This window comes from Lissotriton vulgaris, chromosome 7 (genome assembly GCF_964263255.1).
Source record: "Lissotriton vulgaris chromosome 7, aLisVul1.2, whole genome shotgun sequence".
Taxonomy (NCBI): domain Eukaryota; kingdom Metazoa; phylum Chordata; class Amphibia; order Caudata; family Salamandridae; genus Lissotriton; species Lissotriton vulgaris.
The window spans coordinates 1,337,360,717-1,337,376,075 of NC_141695.1; the positions used below are offsets into that span (position 1 = coordinate 1,337,360,717).

Here is a 15,359-nt window from a genome sequence, read left to right on the forward strand (position 1 = left end):
CCTGGTCGGTTTCATGCTTCATCATAGGGCCCCACCTCGGAGGCCGAATGCCTCCTCGGTGTGCTTCGACGCCAGGAGACTGCGGAGCAGGTTGTGTGATAAGGCGTGCAGTGAAAAAGATAAAGTAAAAGTGTCTAAAGGGTATCTCAAAAAGTATTTTATTGATAGATCCCTGTAACACGGTTAAAATTGGTCTTATGTGTCCGAATTTACAGCCAAAGGTAATGAATTGGTTAATTCAGAGTAATTTAGTCAGTCAACATGTTTCAGCCTACTAATTGGTTTTAATTTACCCAGGCATTCATCAGGACTAGTGTAACCCCGGCGGTATGGACTCTCTAATCATCCACCCTAACCAGAGGACTTGAAAGTGAAAAATGAAAAAATGTGAAAAAGTGCAATAAAAAAGGGGGGGGGGGAAGGATAAATGTCCAAACCCCAAAATCCTGATTTAGGATATATCTGCACTTTAAAATGTGGCGCTAAATGCACCATGGGTCTCGGGAGGGGGTTGGAGCGTCCCTGGCACATCGCCCTCAGCGCTCGCCACCCGTAATAGCACCTAGCTCGCCTCGTGACCGGACCCCGAAGATAATTCAACCTCACCTCAGATGACGGTAACTGAAGGTCCAACAGACCAGCAGCCTACCTGTTGCAACAGTCTTTTTCACCCCACTCGCCCCCAAGACCTCCTCGGATTTCTTCAGTACCCCCCCCCCTGCAACAGTCCCCCTTGTCTCTCAATAGCCCCTCTCTCACATGCATTTCATTTTTTAAAGCACTGGTAATCCACTCAGCTATCCTCGAAAAAAAAAAATGATGGATCTGCTCTTTGAAGCAGGCACATTCACCCTCTGTACTACTTTATGATGAGTCAAAACTGCCCTTAGACAAAACTCTAATCTCTCCTTCTAGAAAGAACATTAATGACAAGAGTTATCTTGACATCTAAATTGCTACATGAAAGCTGCTTGCACGAGTAACTCTGCACCAGGTATTTTATTAAATCGTAAGTTATTGCTAAACACAGCACCCCCTTGAGGTCAGTGTCTCCCTCAAAGTCTGCACCTAGTGCCGCCGTACCAGTTGCACTGCCCTAAAGCCGGCCCTCTTGCCCTGCTTTTATTACAACTTTTGAAGTAAACACAATTAGTGCAAACTAATGATCAGGGCTTCAAATGCCAGGTTGACTGGTCTAAAAGAGGGGCTCCATAGCGACATATGCAAAACAGAGATCAACATTGATAGCATACTTAAACCACAGCTAGCAACCTGGAGCTTCATTATGATAATGCATTTCCAGAGGAGGAGCACACATTGGTCACAATACAGGGCCTGCTTTTTTGACTTTTCAACACAACTCTCTCTACATCCTCCTCAAACCTGCAGGCTGGATTTTTGTGATGTCGGTGCAGCTGGCTTCATCCTGCTCGTTCACTGACACCGTCTGCTGGGCAAATATAGCTTCGGGGACTTTCGATAGGATCCATTGGGCTTGAGAGGTCACCTCGCTGAATACAGACGGGGCGTTGGGGAGTGAGCAGCCTGAGATGACAAAGCTGGTGATTCCAGCAAGAAACCAAACTCCGTCCTCGTTGCAGACCAGAGGCCCTCCTGAGTCCCCCTGCATGAAGAGATACATGAACAATGCTCGAATTATCTACTTAGGATCGGAATTATTTTTCTAAAAGTATAGTGTATAGTGGAAATCGGAGTTTAATTTCTACAGATAATGACCAAGTAAATCTAACTGGGAATTCGATTATATTACTATCATCTTCTTTAAGACAGGAAGATTTTTGGTTGTGCCATACAGGGTGGATCCACCTAAATTACAATGTTGTTAGTGATATACAACATACTCTTGTTCCAAATTTAGCAGTCCAGGGCTTTACATAGGTCTAGCACGCTGTAAATTACCATGGGATAGAAGAGCAGCGGCCTAATTATTCTAGCTTTTCAAACAGTGAAACACTTCAGTTTCTCAACAGAAAATTCCCTCCACTTCGTAAATAAAAAGTTACTTAGCTTTGGTAATGTTATTTCTGTTGAATACCAGATCTTCTCACAGGTTTCTCAACTTATGAACATGGTGCCAGGCCAGATCTGGAAATGTTTTTACCCAGCAACAGTGTAAAGTAATGCAGGAACAGTTGAATATCCAAAAAAAGATTTATTTAAGGAAGAAGGGCACAGCGCATCCAAAAGCCAGGAGAGCAGGATACAACTCTCAAACCAAGAATCTGGAACGTAGAACCAGGGAAGCTAACGCAGGAGCAAGGTTCCAGTTCCAGTTCCAAGAAATAAATAAATAATATATACACAGCAGAACAAAAGCACAAGGCAGAATGTAACACATCTCCTCCCTTCAAAACAAACAAAATAAAAAGGAGGAAAGATCAACTAAGACAGAAACCTAGAAGGAAGAACTACAGGTCTGGCATTGCTCTTAACCCTATGAGCAATGGACTGGGAAGGAAGAACACAGTCACTCTTGTTCTGAATAGAAATCTGATCAGCATCTGAAGACACAAACTTACACTTAGCGACCTTCCTTATGTTCCAAACTCTTCCATCTTGGGTGATGACAGAATTCCTGAAAACTTTAACAATCTTAATAGGATTACTAAACTTGGATAGACCCTTGAGTGTAAAACCAGGTTTCTTGATCCTTACCCATTCACCAACAGCAAAATCAGGAGTTTTCACATTCATCTTATGGTCAAACAACGTCTTCATAGTGTTCTGTTTGGTTTCAACACGTTTAGCAACTTGCAAAATATCAAAGGGGTCAATATTCACATCAAACTTCTTAACCCACCAAGGACAGATATCAGAACTCGGACTTCTCCCTCTCAGAAGCTGGAAGGGACTAACCTCAGTGACAGCATGCGGGGTGATGCGGTACATCCAAAGTCTTTCCCTTACCACATCCCTCCAGGGTTCACCCGAACAACAAGCAAGCTCCACCGCATTTTAAGAACACGGTTGAACCTTTCAACTTGGCCATTCTCCCTAGGCTCATACAGAGAAGTAGTGTGATGCTTGATACCACCAGACACAAGAAAATCTTCCATCTCACGTGAAATGAGTTGAACACCGTTGTCAGTAACCAAAATCTCCGGAGACCCTTCTCTGGCAAAAACCTCTCTAAGGAAAGAAATGATGACTAAGGTTGTAGCACATGAGACAAATTTCACCTCCGGCCATTTGGAGTGATAGTCAATTAAGACCAAAGCAAAACGAGCATTCTCAGGAAGACGATGGAAAGGGCCTGAGATGTCAAAAGCAAGTTTTTGCCAGGGATGATCAGGCCAAGGAACAGGACTAAGAGGAGCAGAAGATACTCTAAGCATCTTGTCACTATTCACACAATCCAAACAGTCACGAACAGTTCTATCGACCATCTTGTCAAGACCAGGCCACCAAAAATTGGTCCTAATGAGGCGTTTCATGGAAGAAATACCAATATGAGCTTGATGGGCCAAAGAGAGGATTTTCTTATGTAACGAGCAAGGGGGAATCATTTTGCCAGCCTTAAACAAAATCTTAGCAACAGCCTCAATCTCAGAAGCAACTTGACAAAAAGGAGCAAACTCAGGCATAACAGACTTATCCTTGGGCCAACCTTTCTCCAAACATTCAAAAATAAACAAAGAAACAGGATCCTTCTCAACTTCAGACATCCACTCAGCTTCAGACACACCCTTGAATTCACTGGAGACATAATCATTAACAACAAAAACAATTTCAACCTCATGATCATCAGAATTAGCACCCTGGTCAGGGCAAGGTAACCTGGAGAGAAAATCAGCCGTGACATTACTTCTTCCAGGAACATACATTACCTCAAAATCATACTCCTGCAATCTAGAAGATAAACGTGCGATACGAGCGGTTGAATTCCAACCACCCCCAGGAGATAAAATTCCTACCAGAGGCTTGTGATCAGTCTTGAGGATGAACCTGTTGCCCCAGATATAATTGCGAAAATGCTCTACAGCCCACGTACAGGCCAATAACTCCCTCTCAATGACAGCGTACCTTTTTTCAGTGATGGATAAGGTCCTGGATGCAAAAGCAACGCACCATTCCTCTTTACCTGAAATTTGACTCAAAACTGCCCCAAGTCCATAACAGCTAGCATCCACAGTAATAACACACTTCTTGTTAAGAGAAAAAGATCTCAAGATGGGAGCATTCACAATATCCTGTTTAATAGAATTGAAAGCAGTTTCTTGCCTATCAGACCATACAAAATCTGAGGATTTTTTAGTTAGTTCCCTGAGAGGTTCCATCTTAGTAGCAAAATTCCGAATAAACTTGCTGTAATACTCGCATAACCCAGCAAAAGAAAGTAGTTTCTCTTTGTTATCAGGAGAAGGCGCCTTCACAATAGCATCAACCAGTGAACGCTTGGGAACAACTCCATCAGCAGACAGCGTGTGACCCAAATACTCCACACTTTTACAAAAAAACTTACACTTGTTGAATTTAAGAGTTAGACCAGCATTACCTAACTTGTTGCAAACATCCTTGAGATGAACATGGTGATCATCCATATTCTTGGAAAAAATAAGGATGTCGTCTTAGAAGCACTTAACAAAAGCACAAACATCCTTAAAAATGTGATGCATAGCCCTTTGAAAAACTGAAGCGGCGGAGGCTAAGCCAAAAGGCATCCTCTTAAATTGAAAAAGGCCAAAAGGAGTAATAAACGAAGTAAAATGCTTAGCATCCTCAGTCAACTCAATTTGATGATATGCGGAACGCAAATCAAGAGTGGAAAAAATACACGCACCATCCAACAAGCACACCATCTCATTAATGTTGGGCAAAGGGTGACAATCAGTGATCAAATTAGCATTAAGTGCCCTCAAATCTACACACAACCTGATACTTTTATCGGGTTTCTGTGCTAAAACAATGGGCGAAACCCACTCAGAAGACTCTACTTCCTCTATGACCCCTCCTTGGATCATGTCATCCAATAAGGCCTTGAGTTCAGCTCTGATACTAATGGGTACACCCCTCAACCTCTGTTTAACAGGGATAGCATCCTTCTTGATCTTAATCCTATGGGAAAAACCTTTAAGTTTACCCAGATTTTCAGAAAAAACATGAGGAAACAATAAAGAAAGATCTTTCTCTTGACCATTCACGTTCTTTGAACTCTCAATAACATTCTTACTACACTCAGACAAAAGGACATCATTGCTATTGGAACCACTTTTGTCTGAATGTGTAACATCACAAGTAATAGCAACAACAGACACAGGATCTTTATTCCTAGGATTCAACGTAATACCCAGTTCCAGCCCAAAACATTCACACCTTTGACAGCAATGTACATTTTGATCCATGCATTATTACCCCTAAACTCAATTAAGACTTCCTTATAGCCAACGAAATCTATGTAGGACTCATCAAAATTTTGTGCCACAATGTCAGGTTCACATAAATTCGTTTGATCTACCAGATCCCAAAAATGTCATGGCAATACATTCTGGTAATGATGGTCCATGGTGACCCTGAATCAGCCATTAGTTTGAGCTGTTTACCCAAAATATTTACTACACAGTTCAGTTCAAGAAGTCTTTATTCGATTAGTTCATCATAAAAGACATAAAATACAGTTTATACATATAAAAGCAATTAAAACAAGTATTAAATCATTGACAAGCTAATCAGCTTCTTGTTACATATTTACAAAATTTACAGTAACGCTCAGATACAAACATATTTCAGCAGAATACTGGGCCTAGTTGTAAAACAATCACATCTTTTAGGTCCCCGTTAAATTGCTTTTAATGAACCTAATTCTAAGCAGCCAGGCCCACCCCAAAAATTTAGCAACCCCCACAACAATTAGAGGGGCCAGATTGGTCTTTAACATTCTACTTGCTTCACCAGCCGAGCTGGTACCTAGGTTTCTACATACCAGCCTAAGCCATTTGGCTCTGGTGGCAGAGTATAGTGGACACACATACAAAAAGTGATTCAAACTTTCCCCAATACCTTGGCACTTGGGACAGTGCCCCGTCCTTTCAGCTCCCCACTTTTTAGTAAAATCCCCAAGAGGAAGTGAGCCGCATCTGAATTGAAAGAATAATTTGCGGTCCAAAATATTTACTACACAATCAGGAGAATTCAAGCTGTCAGCGGACTTGACATCAAAGCAATTGCGAATAGATACAACAATTCCACATTCAAGTTTGGACTGAGCATCATCATGAGATGATACACCTTGCGACACAGTAGAAATTTTACCTTTAGCAGTATGAGTAAAAGATGAATCCCTTGTCACATTAAAATCTTTGCACATTTTCGCAAAATGACCAACGCGTCCACATTTAGTACATTCTTTTCCAATGGCAGGACAACGTGGATACGAAGCAATGTGGCTGGGATGACCACATCTAAAACAATAATAATTTTTAGAATTAACTTGACTCTTCGTACCCATACTAGGCTTGCCACTGGAAGAAGAACCAGCAGAAGTGATAATGTTCACATTACTCTGTTCAATTGTGCTAGATGTTATTTTACTAACAGAACCAGAGGAGGTCTTACTTTCAAGAGTTTTCATCCAACGTTCAGATTGTTCAAGTGCTTTGGAGGTACTAATAGTCACTTCTAGACTGGGGTCACCCAAAATCCAAAGTTGTTCTTGAACCTTCTTACTTCTAACATGAACAATGATCTGGTCCCTGAGCATCTCATCAGTCATCAAACCAAAGTTGCAATGTAGAGACAAAGCACGAAGAGCAGTAAGAAAGTCATCAAAACTTTCATTCTCCTCCTGAGCTCTAGTGTAAAATTTGTATCTATTCAATGCAACACTAGTATTGGGATTAAACCTGTTTTCAATGCGTAATAATGCCTCATCATACACATTGTGATCGCCCCCAGAACGTATAGGTGGAATTGTTCTGAAGACATTTTGACCCTCTGAACCTAAACAATGGAGAAAAATATTTTTCTTCCTTTCAGCAGACATTCGCTCGCCATCAATAGCTTTTAAATAGGTAATGAATTCTTCTTTCCATCGTGACCATGGAATAGCCGGTTCACCCTTACTCTGCAAAAATTTGCTGGGAGGATCAAATTGCATTGTCAAAAATAATATATAACGTAAGCTAGGAAAAAAAAAAAAACGTAAGGTATGTACCACTTCAAAATAACTCTCAAAATGACTAAGCAAAAGCACAATGCTATACAGTATAGAACATTACATGCACACAACAAAAAAAATAATGATGGTTTTTGAGTAAATAGAATGTATCATAAAATTAGATCATGGTATAAAACAGTTGCTAAAGTGGAAATATAGGTTGCCAAGCTGCGTAAATCTGTCTCAAGTTGTGCACTGAAATAATGATGGAGGTTGCAGAGAATAACCCCTTAAAAATAAGTACAGCTTTGTTGATGCCAATATGTTCCTTAAAGATATAACATTCAGCGTGTATTAAATAAAATAAGAATGAGCATCAACCATAAAGCTTAGAAAATGCTCCCAAGGCTCTCACAAGAAGGTGAACAATCCAGGAAATTTTGAAATCCCTCACTGAAATCCATAGACTCTCCGACGTTTTGACGAGACTTCTAGGTTCCCCGAAGGTTCACAATGATAGTGCACACTTTCCGGTTAGAGATGATACAAACCGGCTTCTTGGTACACGGCGCGTCAGCCTTCTTGGTGCACAGCGCGTCAGCCTTCGGAGGATAAAGCCAGCGTCATCAGAATCAGACGCTCTATTACGTCGTTGAACACGTAGAAAAACAAGGCACATCAGCTGTAGAAATATACGTGATGGCGTTGCTGCAGCAAGATCCAGTTACTATGGCAACAGTAGAGACGTTACTTCATTTTCGAAGAAATCTCCATAAATCAAGAATTTCCACAATATACGCACCAGGAAGTTGCCAGTAAGATCTTCGCACACAGTGTTTTAGTTACCACAGGTCGAGTAGGTTCAAAATGATGAGGATAAATGGAAATGGGTTCGTATTTTTTTTTTTAAGAAGAATTTTCGCTCCTGTGCCCCTTAAGCTGCAGAAATATTCTTCTTGAGCTCCAAATCGTCGCCAATTTTGTAAAGTAATGCAGGAACAGTTGAATATCCAAAAAAAGATTTATTCAAGGAAGAAGGGCACAGCGCATCCAAAAGCCAGGAGAGCAGGATACAACTGTCAAACCAGGAATCTGGAACGTAGAACCAGGGAAGCTCACGCAGGAGCAAGGTTCCAGTTCCAGTTCTAATAAATAAATAAATAATATATACACAGCAGAACAAAAGCACAAGGCAGAATGTAACAAACAGCTCTCCAGAGATGCCAGATAATGGTTACTGCTTAAGCTGTTACTTTGCCCACTCAAGATGTGATAACATAATGGAATATATGTCACAGACTGGTGCGTTGGCATCAGGTCCTGGTACTTTATCTGGATCCCACTAAGGCATGCAGAGAGGAACCAAGAGAGCGTAAAAGCAAGTGGTAACTACAGCAAACAATACATAGTATACCTATGCATCTTATTATGAATGGAATCAACTCATAGGGGAGGAGGATGGGTAGTGAGGAATCTGTGGAACGATTTAAGGCCTGAGTCAGAGTTTGGTGGTGAGAGAGCTTGGGCCCACTTAAAAAGCCCTACTCAACCCGATGGCCGTTTTAGCTGCTTGAGAGGTAAGAGGGAGGAAACAATCACATTAAACTTTCAATACAGTGTAACCAATAAGAGTCACACAATAATCTACTCTACAACCAGATCTGAGATTAGTAAGGTTTAATTTGAAATTCAGAAACAGATTGATATAGGTCAACCTCAGCATTATCGTATAGTGATGCAGGACAATTAGAACGAGTCCAAATCTCCTAAAGAGATTTACCCTCTAGAATCAAAAGGGTGCAGAGCAGGAATATCGACAGAGAAATAACGTAGAACACAAATATCGCTGCAAAAATATAGTGGCGAAGAAATATCGACAACAAAAATATAGCTGACAAGAATATCGACTGACAGGTAAGTAATATCGATTACAAAAATATCATATTAAATACCGTTTACAAAAATATAGTTGACAAAAATATCGATTTATTAATAATGTTATGTATTTTAGTGTTTTTATTTTTTGATAACCAATTTTATTAATTTCAGAACTTATAAGCAAATCAGCATAGACACGGAGGACAATAACTCTGTTACATCTGTAAAAACAAAAGCGTTCCACAGGAACACCCCAAAAATACAAAGCAATAAAATGGTTTAGCCATTCACTCAATATCACCCACAGCGCCCAGCCATTTACCCCACACCTTGTGATATTTCTTAGGGCATCCACGTGCCACGGATAAGGCCTTTTCTTGGGTCGCGCACCAATCCACTCCCCTGCGCCACCTCCCCAGGGTCGGATGGTTGGGGCATTTCCATGCCGCCGCTATGTCTCGTTTGGCTACGATCATGGCAGTGTTAAAAAATAACAACGTTTCTGGACCTGTCCAACCCATCCGTGATCCCTAATAGTGTATGTCCTGGATCGTGGAGAACCTCTCATCCTAGAACTTCTGTGAGTTCTTCCTCAATGGCCCCCCAAAAACCGTCCACTTTAGGACAGGACCAGACCATATGAAAGAATTCTCCCGGGGTCAGGCCACACCTAGAGCATGTCGCGTCGGGGCACAGGCCAGCGCGGTGGAGGTGCAGTGGAGTGAGATAGGCAGTGTGTAGAAAATATAGCTGGATTAGCCTAAGTTTGGTGGAGCGGGTGATTGTCTTGAGTGACATAAAGGCATCTCACCAGTACACTTCGTTCGGGGTTCCCACCCACTCCACCCATCAGTTCCTCAACCTGTCCAGTGAGGTAGGGGTATTATTTGACTAGAGTGCGGTCAATGCGGGAGATGCCCCCTCTACCCAAGTCCCCCAACAGAGTCTGAGCCTCAATAGGGCTGTATTCCAGAAGCCGGGTGCCGGCGGTAATGTGTGTCCGAAGAGCATGTCGTAATTGTAAATACCTATAAAATTGGGAAGGGTGTAGGGAGTAACAGGTTTGCCATTCTTGGAAGGAAAGCAAATGGCCGCCGGCCCAAACGTCCCCAAGTTGCGTGATGCCAATAAGATCCCAGGGTCCAAATCCCCGTAGACTGCTAGCCTCCCGAAACCAGGTCCCATGCCACAGAGGCGTGCATTGCGTCAGTGTACTCGATCAGCCAGTGTGGCGTAACAATGCCCACCAGGCCAACAGCCCAGACCATGTAGCGTCCAGTAATTGGGACAAGATAATTCCCCCGTACATCATGGCTTGGATATTGGACAGTCCTAGTTTGCTCAGTTCTAGCCGGTATGCCGGGTCAGACCAACCCCCGTTGAACCAGTCATGGACTACTAGGAGACGCGTTGCCAGAAAATATAAGTGCAGATGCATCAACCTCATACTCCAGTCAAAGGAGGGAATCCGGCATGTAGACAGGCCAGGCGTGCCCATCACCCACCCCACAGAAACTTTGTCACCAAGCTATCCAGTTCTCTAAACCAGGACCTAGAGAAGCAGAAGGGAGAATTCTGAAGGACATAGAGAAACCTGGGCAGCATCATCATTTTAAACAAGGCGACCATGCCCAGGCGGTTAAGGGATAACGTCTTCCATTTCTGGAGGTCATCTCTGGCCTTTTTAACCTATGGGGCGACAATTTAGGGACTAGCTCAGCTCCGGAAGCTGGGTGATCCATATCCCCAAGTATTTTAAGGAATAGCGCCTAATTGGTATATTGGATTGCCAGTCATAACACTCTGTTAATAAATGGAGTAGGACCAGCACTGATTTCCCTGGGTTCAGGTGAAGACCTGAGGCTTGCCCAAACGCCCGTAGAGTTTGGAGGGATTGCGGCCCAGAGGTGGCAGGTTCGGCCAGGAAGAGGAGGACATCATCTGCGTATAACGTGATCTTGTCCAAATCGGTATATGGCCATTCCCCGCCCCGAATGCCCTCCTCAGCCCGCACCGGGAACCCCAAGGGCTCCATCGCCAAAGCGAACAGCAGGGGGAGAGAGGACAGCCCTGTCTTGTGCCCCTCGCAATGGGAAGGGTCTCGGACAGTACACCCTTAACCAGGACGCACGCTCGCGGCTGAGCGCAGAGTACCCAGACCAGGGCTAGGAATAGGGGACCGAACCCCATCTCAGCCAATACCTCGTGCATATCAGCCCAGTCCACTGTGTTGAAACCTTTTTTCGAAATCTATAAGAAGAAGAGCTAAGTAAGGGGTAAGCGAATGTCGGTGGGCCAGAGCCAGCTGTACCCTCCGAATACAGTGGCGGGTCGCGCATTTGGGCATAAAGCCGCATTGGTCCGGGTGGACCAGTAGAAGCAAATAGGGCTTCAGGCACTGGGCTAAGATGGTGCTGTACAGCTTGATCTCCGTATTAAGGAGGGATATGGGACGATAGTCTGCACAAGAATGGGAAGGGGGCTGGGGCTTCGGGATGACCACAATTGTGGCAATATCCATCTCTGCCGGGAAGGAGCCTTTTTCCAGGGCCTCCCGGAATAGACCGTTCAGATGGGGCACAAGAGTGTCGCGGAAAAGTGCGTAATATTCTTGGGGAAGGCCGTCTGGTCCTGGAGTCTTGCCTGATGATGTGAGGGAAATAGCTTCCTCAATTTCTTTCTTAGATATGGGGCAATCCAGGTCATTTCGGGCAACCGTCTCCAACCGAGGAAGACATACATTACTTCTTGCAAGGAGAGCATGAAGTGGTAGGTCGGGGGCTTGTGCTGTGTCCAAACGCTGATAGTGAGCGGCAAATGTGCGGGCCATTCCAACGGGGCAATGTGCACCGAGCCCTGATCCTCTACTACCTCTGGGATTAGACAGTTGGCCCTAGGGTAAGTGGCCAGCCTGTGCAAAATCGTGCCATTTTTGTCCCCCCACGGTTAAACCCTCTCCATTGACGACCTCCAGAGGAGCTTGACCGTGTCCAGGGATAGCTGTCTTATCTCGTCCCGGAGGTGAGCGAGTTGCCAGCTTTGGCCGTTGTCCTCAGATTGGGAAAGTCATTGTTCCAAGCAGAGCGCCTGCCCTTCCCTCAAAGTAATTTCACTCAGCTGCGCCAGACTCTGCTTCTTAAGCTGTGCCTTTGAAATACCTCTTATGGTTGCCTTCCCGGCCTCCCACAGGGTACCCGGGGAGGACACTGAACCCACGTTGGTAAGGAAGTATTGTTCGAGCTCCTTCCCTACTACCATCTTAAACTCTTCGTCCTGGAGGAACCATGCGTTCATCCTCCTTGTTTGGCGGGCCGAGGGGGAGGGAGCACCTGCACTCAAGAGCACTGGAGAGTGGTCTGAAATTCCTCTAGACAGGATGCGAGTGTCAACAATAACTGAGCAGTCAGTAGAGGGGAATAAGATCACGTCTATGCGTGCCTGCGTGTTGTGGGCTGCGGAAGTATGAGTGAAGGGGCTGGTGCACGGGTGCCATGTGCGCCATGCATCGATAAGGACTAAGGACTCCAACCAGGTCCTTAGCTGTTTTGCTTGCGCCATGTGGGAGGCCAATGGAGGGCCCGTAGTGTCCATGGCCGTGGAGGAGACTGCGTTAAAGTCTCCACCAATGATAGTAGTGCCTAGAGGGAAGGTGGTCAGTAGGGCCGCGGTTTGTGCAAGCGTGGCAGTGAGCATTGGGGAGGAGAATACATAGACATGAGGTTGAGGGGAGATCCTGCCAGGGAGCCACGTACTGCGACGAAAGTGCCTTGGGGTCGTGGGTCACCTGGGAAAGGATGAAAGGTAAGGCATGCTTCATAAGGATGGCCACCCCGCGGGAGCCTCTGGAGAATCAAGATTGCCATACTCTGTCGTACCCATAGCGAGCAAGAAAGGGACAACAGTTGCCCATAAGGTGTGTTTCTTGGAGCAGGAGGATGTCTATGTGGAGGCGTTGTGTATAGCGCACAACTGCAGTACGTTTGAGCCGGTCGAAGACTGTTAACATTCCACGATAGAACAAGAAAGGATGCCCCAGAAGTGGTGTCATCGGTCATGGCGGGTGCTTCTTGGGTTTAGGACCTGATAACCCGTGGGGGTAAGTGAACACGTGCAGGGCCCCATGGGTGCATGTACGGGTGCGTGCGCTAAGAGCGGGTGTGACCCGTGGGGACAATGCAGATGTCGATCTGTGGAAGCTGAGACAGTAAAACAAGAAAAACAACAACATAAAAAGGGAAACAATCCCAAAACCCCCCTTCTCCCTCCCCCACCCTACACTTTGAGAATGGAAGCATCTGTCGACCCTCCATTTTAACAAAAGCCAAATTAGAACGCTCGGGTTGGTTGCGTGGAGGACCCCTCCAGAAGAACGGATCTGTAATAAATCAGCAATAAGACAATGTCAACGAACATAAAAATCTAACAGTGACAGTGGACCCAGCTGGTGAGGCGCCCCATTCCGATTGTGGACATGGAGCGAGCCCGACCATGTGGGCAGTTAGAGAGTAGGAGTGCAGGAAAGGTCCAAGTCCATTCCGGGCGGGCCCACCTGGGCCAGCGATGTGAATGAGCCCGCTATCTCTTCGTTGGATTGGGCCCATTTGCGAGGTGGAGAGCCGGACTGGCTGGAGGAGTCCCGATGGCCCGGAGCCGCCACGCTTGAGGATCTGGATGCTGCTTCCTGCAATCGGTTCCCCTTACGAGATTTCATGCGGCGCCAGCATAGGCGTCTCGGTGACCTCAGCCCCCGAGGCTGGGGGCCCATCTGTTCCAATGAAGGGTCACGCCGGGGGCAGAGGAGGCGTTCCTCCATCAGCCATGTCCACGCCGCCTAGGGCGAGTCGAAGAATTGAGATTTGCCCCGAAAAATGACTCGAAGGCGGGCCGGAAATAGGAGCTGATACTGCAGGCCCACGGCTATAAGTCTTTTCTTGACGTTAGTGTAGGAGCGCCGTAGATCTTGGACCTCCCTGGTGTAGCCCGGGAATATCATGATGACGTGGTTTTGGAATTTGAGGGGACCCGTTGTCCGTGCCGCTCGAAGGATGGCATCACGGTCTTTAAAGTTGAGGACTTTTAAGATGATAGGGCGAGGTGGGGCTCCAGGAGGAGGCTTGGGCACCAGGGATCTGTGGGCTCTCTCAACCACGAACCAAGTCGAAAAGGGTGTCCTTGGGCATCCACTACATGAACCAATTTCAACAAAGGTGGCCACCTGGTTTGTCTCGACCCCCTCGGGAAACCCCACCAAGCGGAGGTTGTTACTATGTGTGTGGTTTTCCGCATCCTCTGCCCGTCTATGGAGTTCCTTAGTGTGGGTGTGAAGGTGGACCACCTGCTCCTTCTGTTGGGAGATGTCGTCCTAGTCCGTGTAGATTCGGGATTCAGCTTCTGACAGCCGTGTGGTTGCATTGTGGAGGTCTTGTCTGAGGAGGGACACATATACCTGAATCTCTCCAATCTTCCCTTCCACAGAGGCCTGCGAGGCACTAATGACTTGAAGGATGGTATCGAGGTCCCTGTCCTGGAGGGGTGGACCCCCCGCCTCCCTCCCGGAGGGCTCCTGCTCGGAAGTGGTGACCCGATCCATTGCGGTCTGTGTGGGGGCTGGCATGGACTTGGGGGCCTTGTCTCTTCCCATGGCTGAGAGTAAGGTCCAGGGACGAAGGTCCGGGGTGCGGAAAACCAGTGCTCGCAGGGATTCTATGTGGAGGCAGGGGACGCACAGGAGCGTGGAATGACCAGTCCCAGTCTGTGGATCACTCAAGGCGCAGGTGATTGGGAGGCGCCATCCACCAGGGAGACGCGACACTGTCAGCACCGACTACGTCATCCCGGCGTCGTTGGCGCCGGGATGACGTCACCGGAGTACTAAGACGCTGCCCTCACGCGCTGACGTCAGTTCTTATACACAGCTTTTCTGCGGCAGAAATGCAGAGCCATGATAAAAACCAACACTGGTGCCATGAAACTAGGGCTCTGAAAGGGGATGACCTTAACCCTAGATATCGGTTCGCAGAACGGGGAGGATGGGTGGGGCGGTAAGGAATCTAATACTAACTACTGTTTCTATCAGATATATCGTTACCGAAGGTAAGTAACTTGTGCATCTGAAAGAAACAGGTTAGTATTAGATTCCTTACCTTAGAATAGATACCCCACCAATACCAACCCCGGTGGTGGGTCTGAGAACCAATAATCACACCAGAAAGTCCTGGAGGATGGAAAGGCCAAAGAAGCCATCCCTCCTGACTTGGCTGTCCAGGCAGTAGTGTCTTGCGAACGTGTGCAGCGAGGCCCACGTAGCTGCCTGACAGATGTCCTGCAAGGGGACTCCCCGGCCCAGGGCAGTAGTAGCCGCCATGGC

The 15,359-nt window shown here is 46.0% G+C and overlaps 1 protein-coding gene across 1 annotated transcript in view; it reads right to left on the reverse strand.

Annotated features, from left to right (window-relative positions):
• The window catches only part of LOC147703646 (polyserase-2-like), a 1,078,318-nt gene that overhangs the window by 925,949 nt on the left and 137,010 nt on the right, over nt 1-15,359 (reverse strand). The window contains exon 3 of the mRNA XM_086929536.1: nt 1,384-1,624. Coding sequence (XP_086785662.1) covers nt 1,384-1,624 — 241 coding nt within the window. The remainder of the gene's footprint in view (nt 1-1,383; nt 1,625-15,359) is intronic.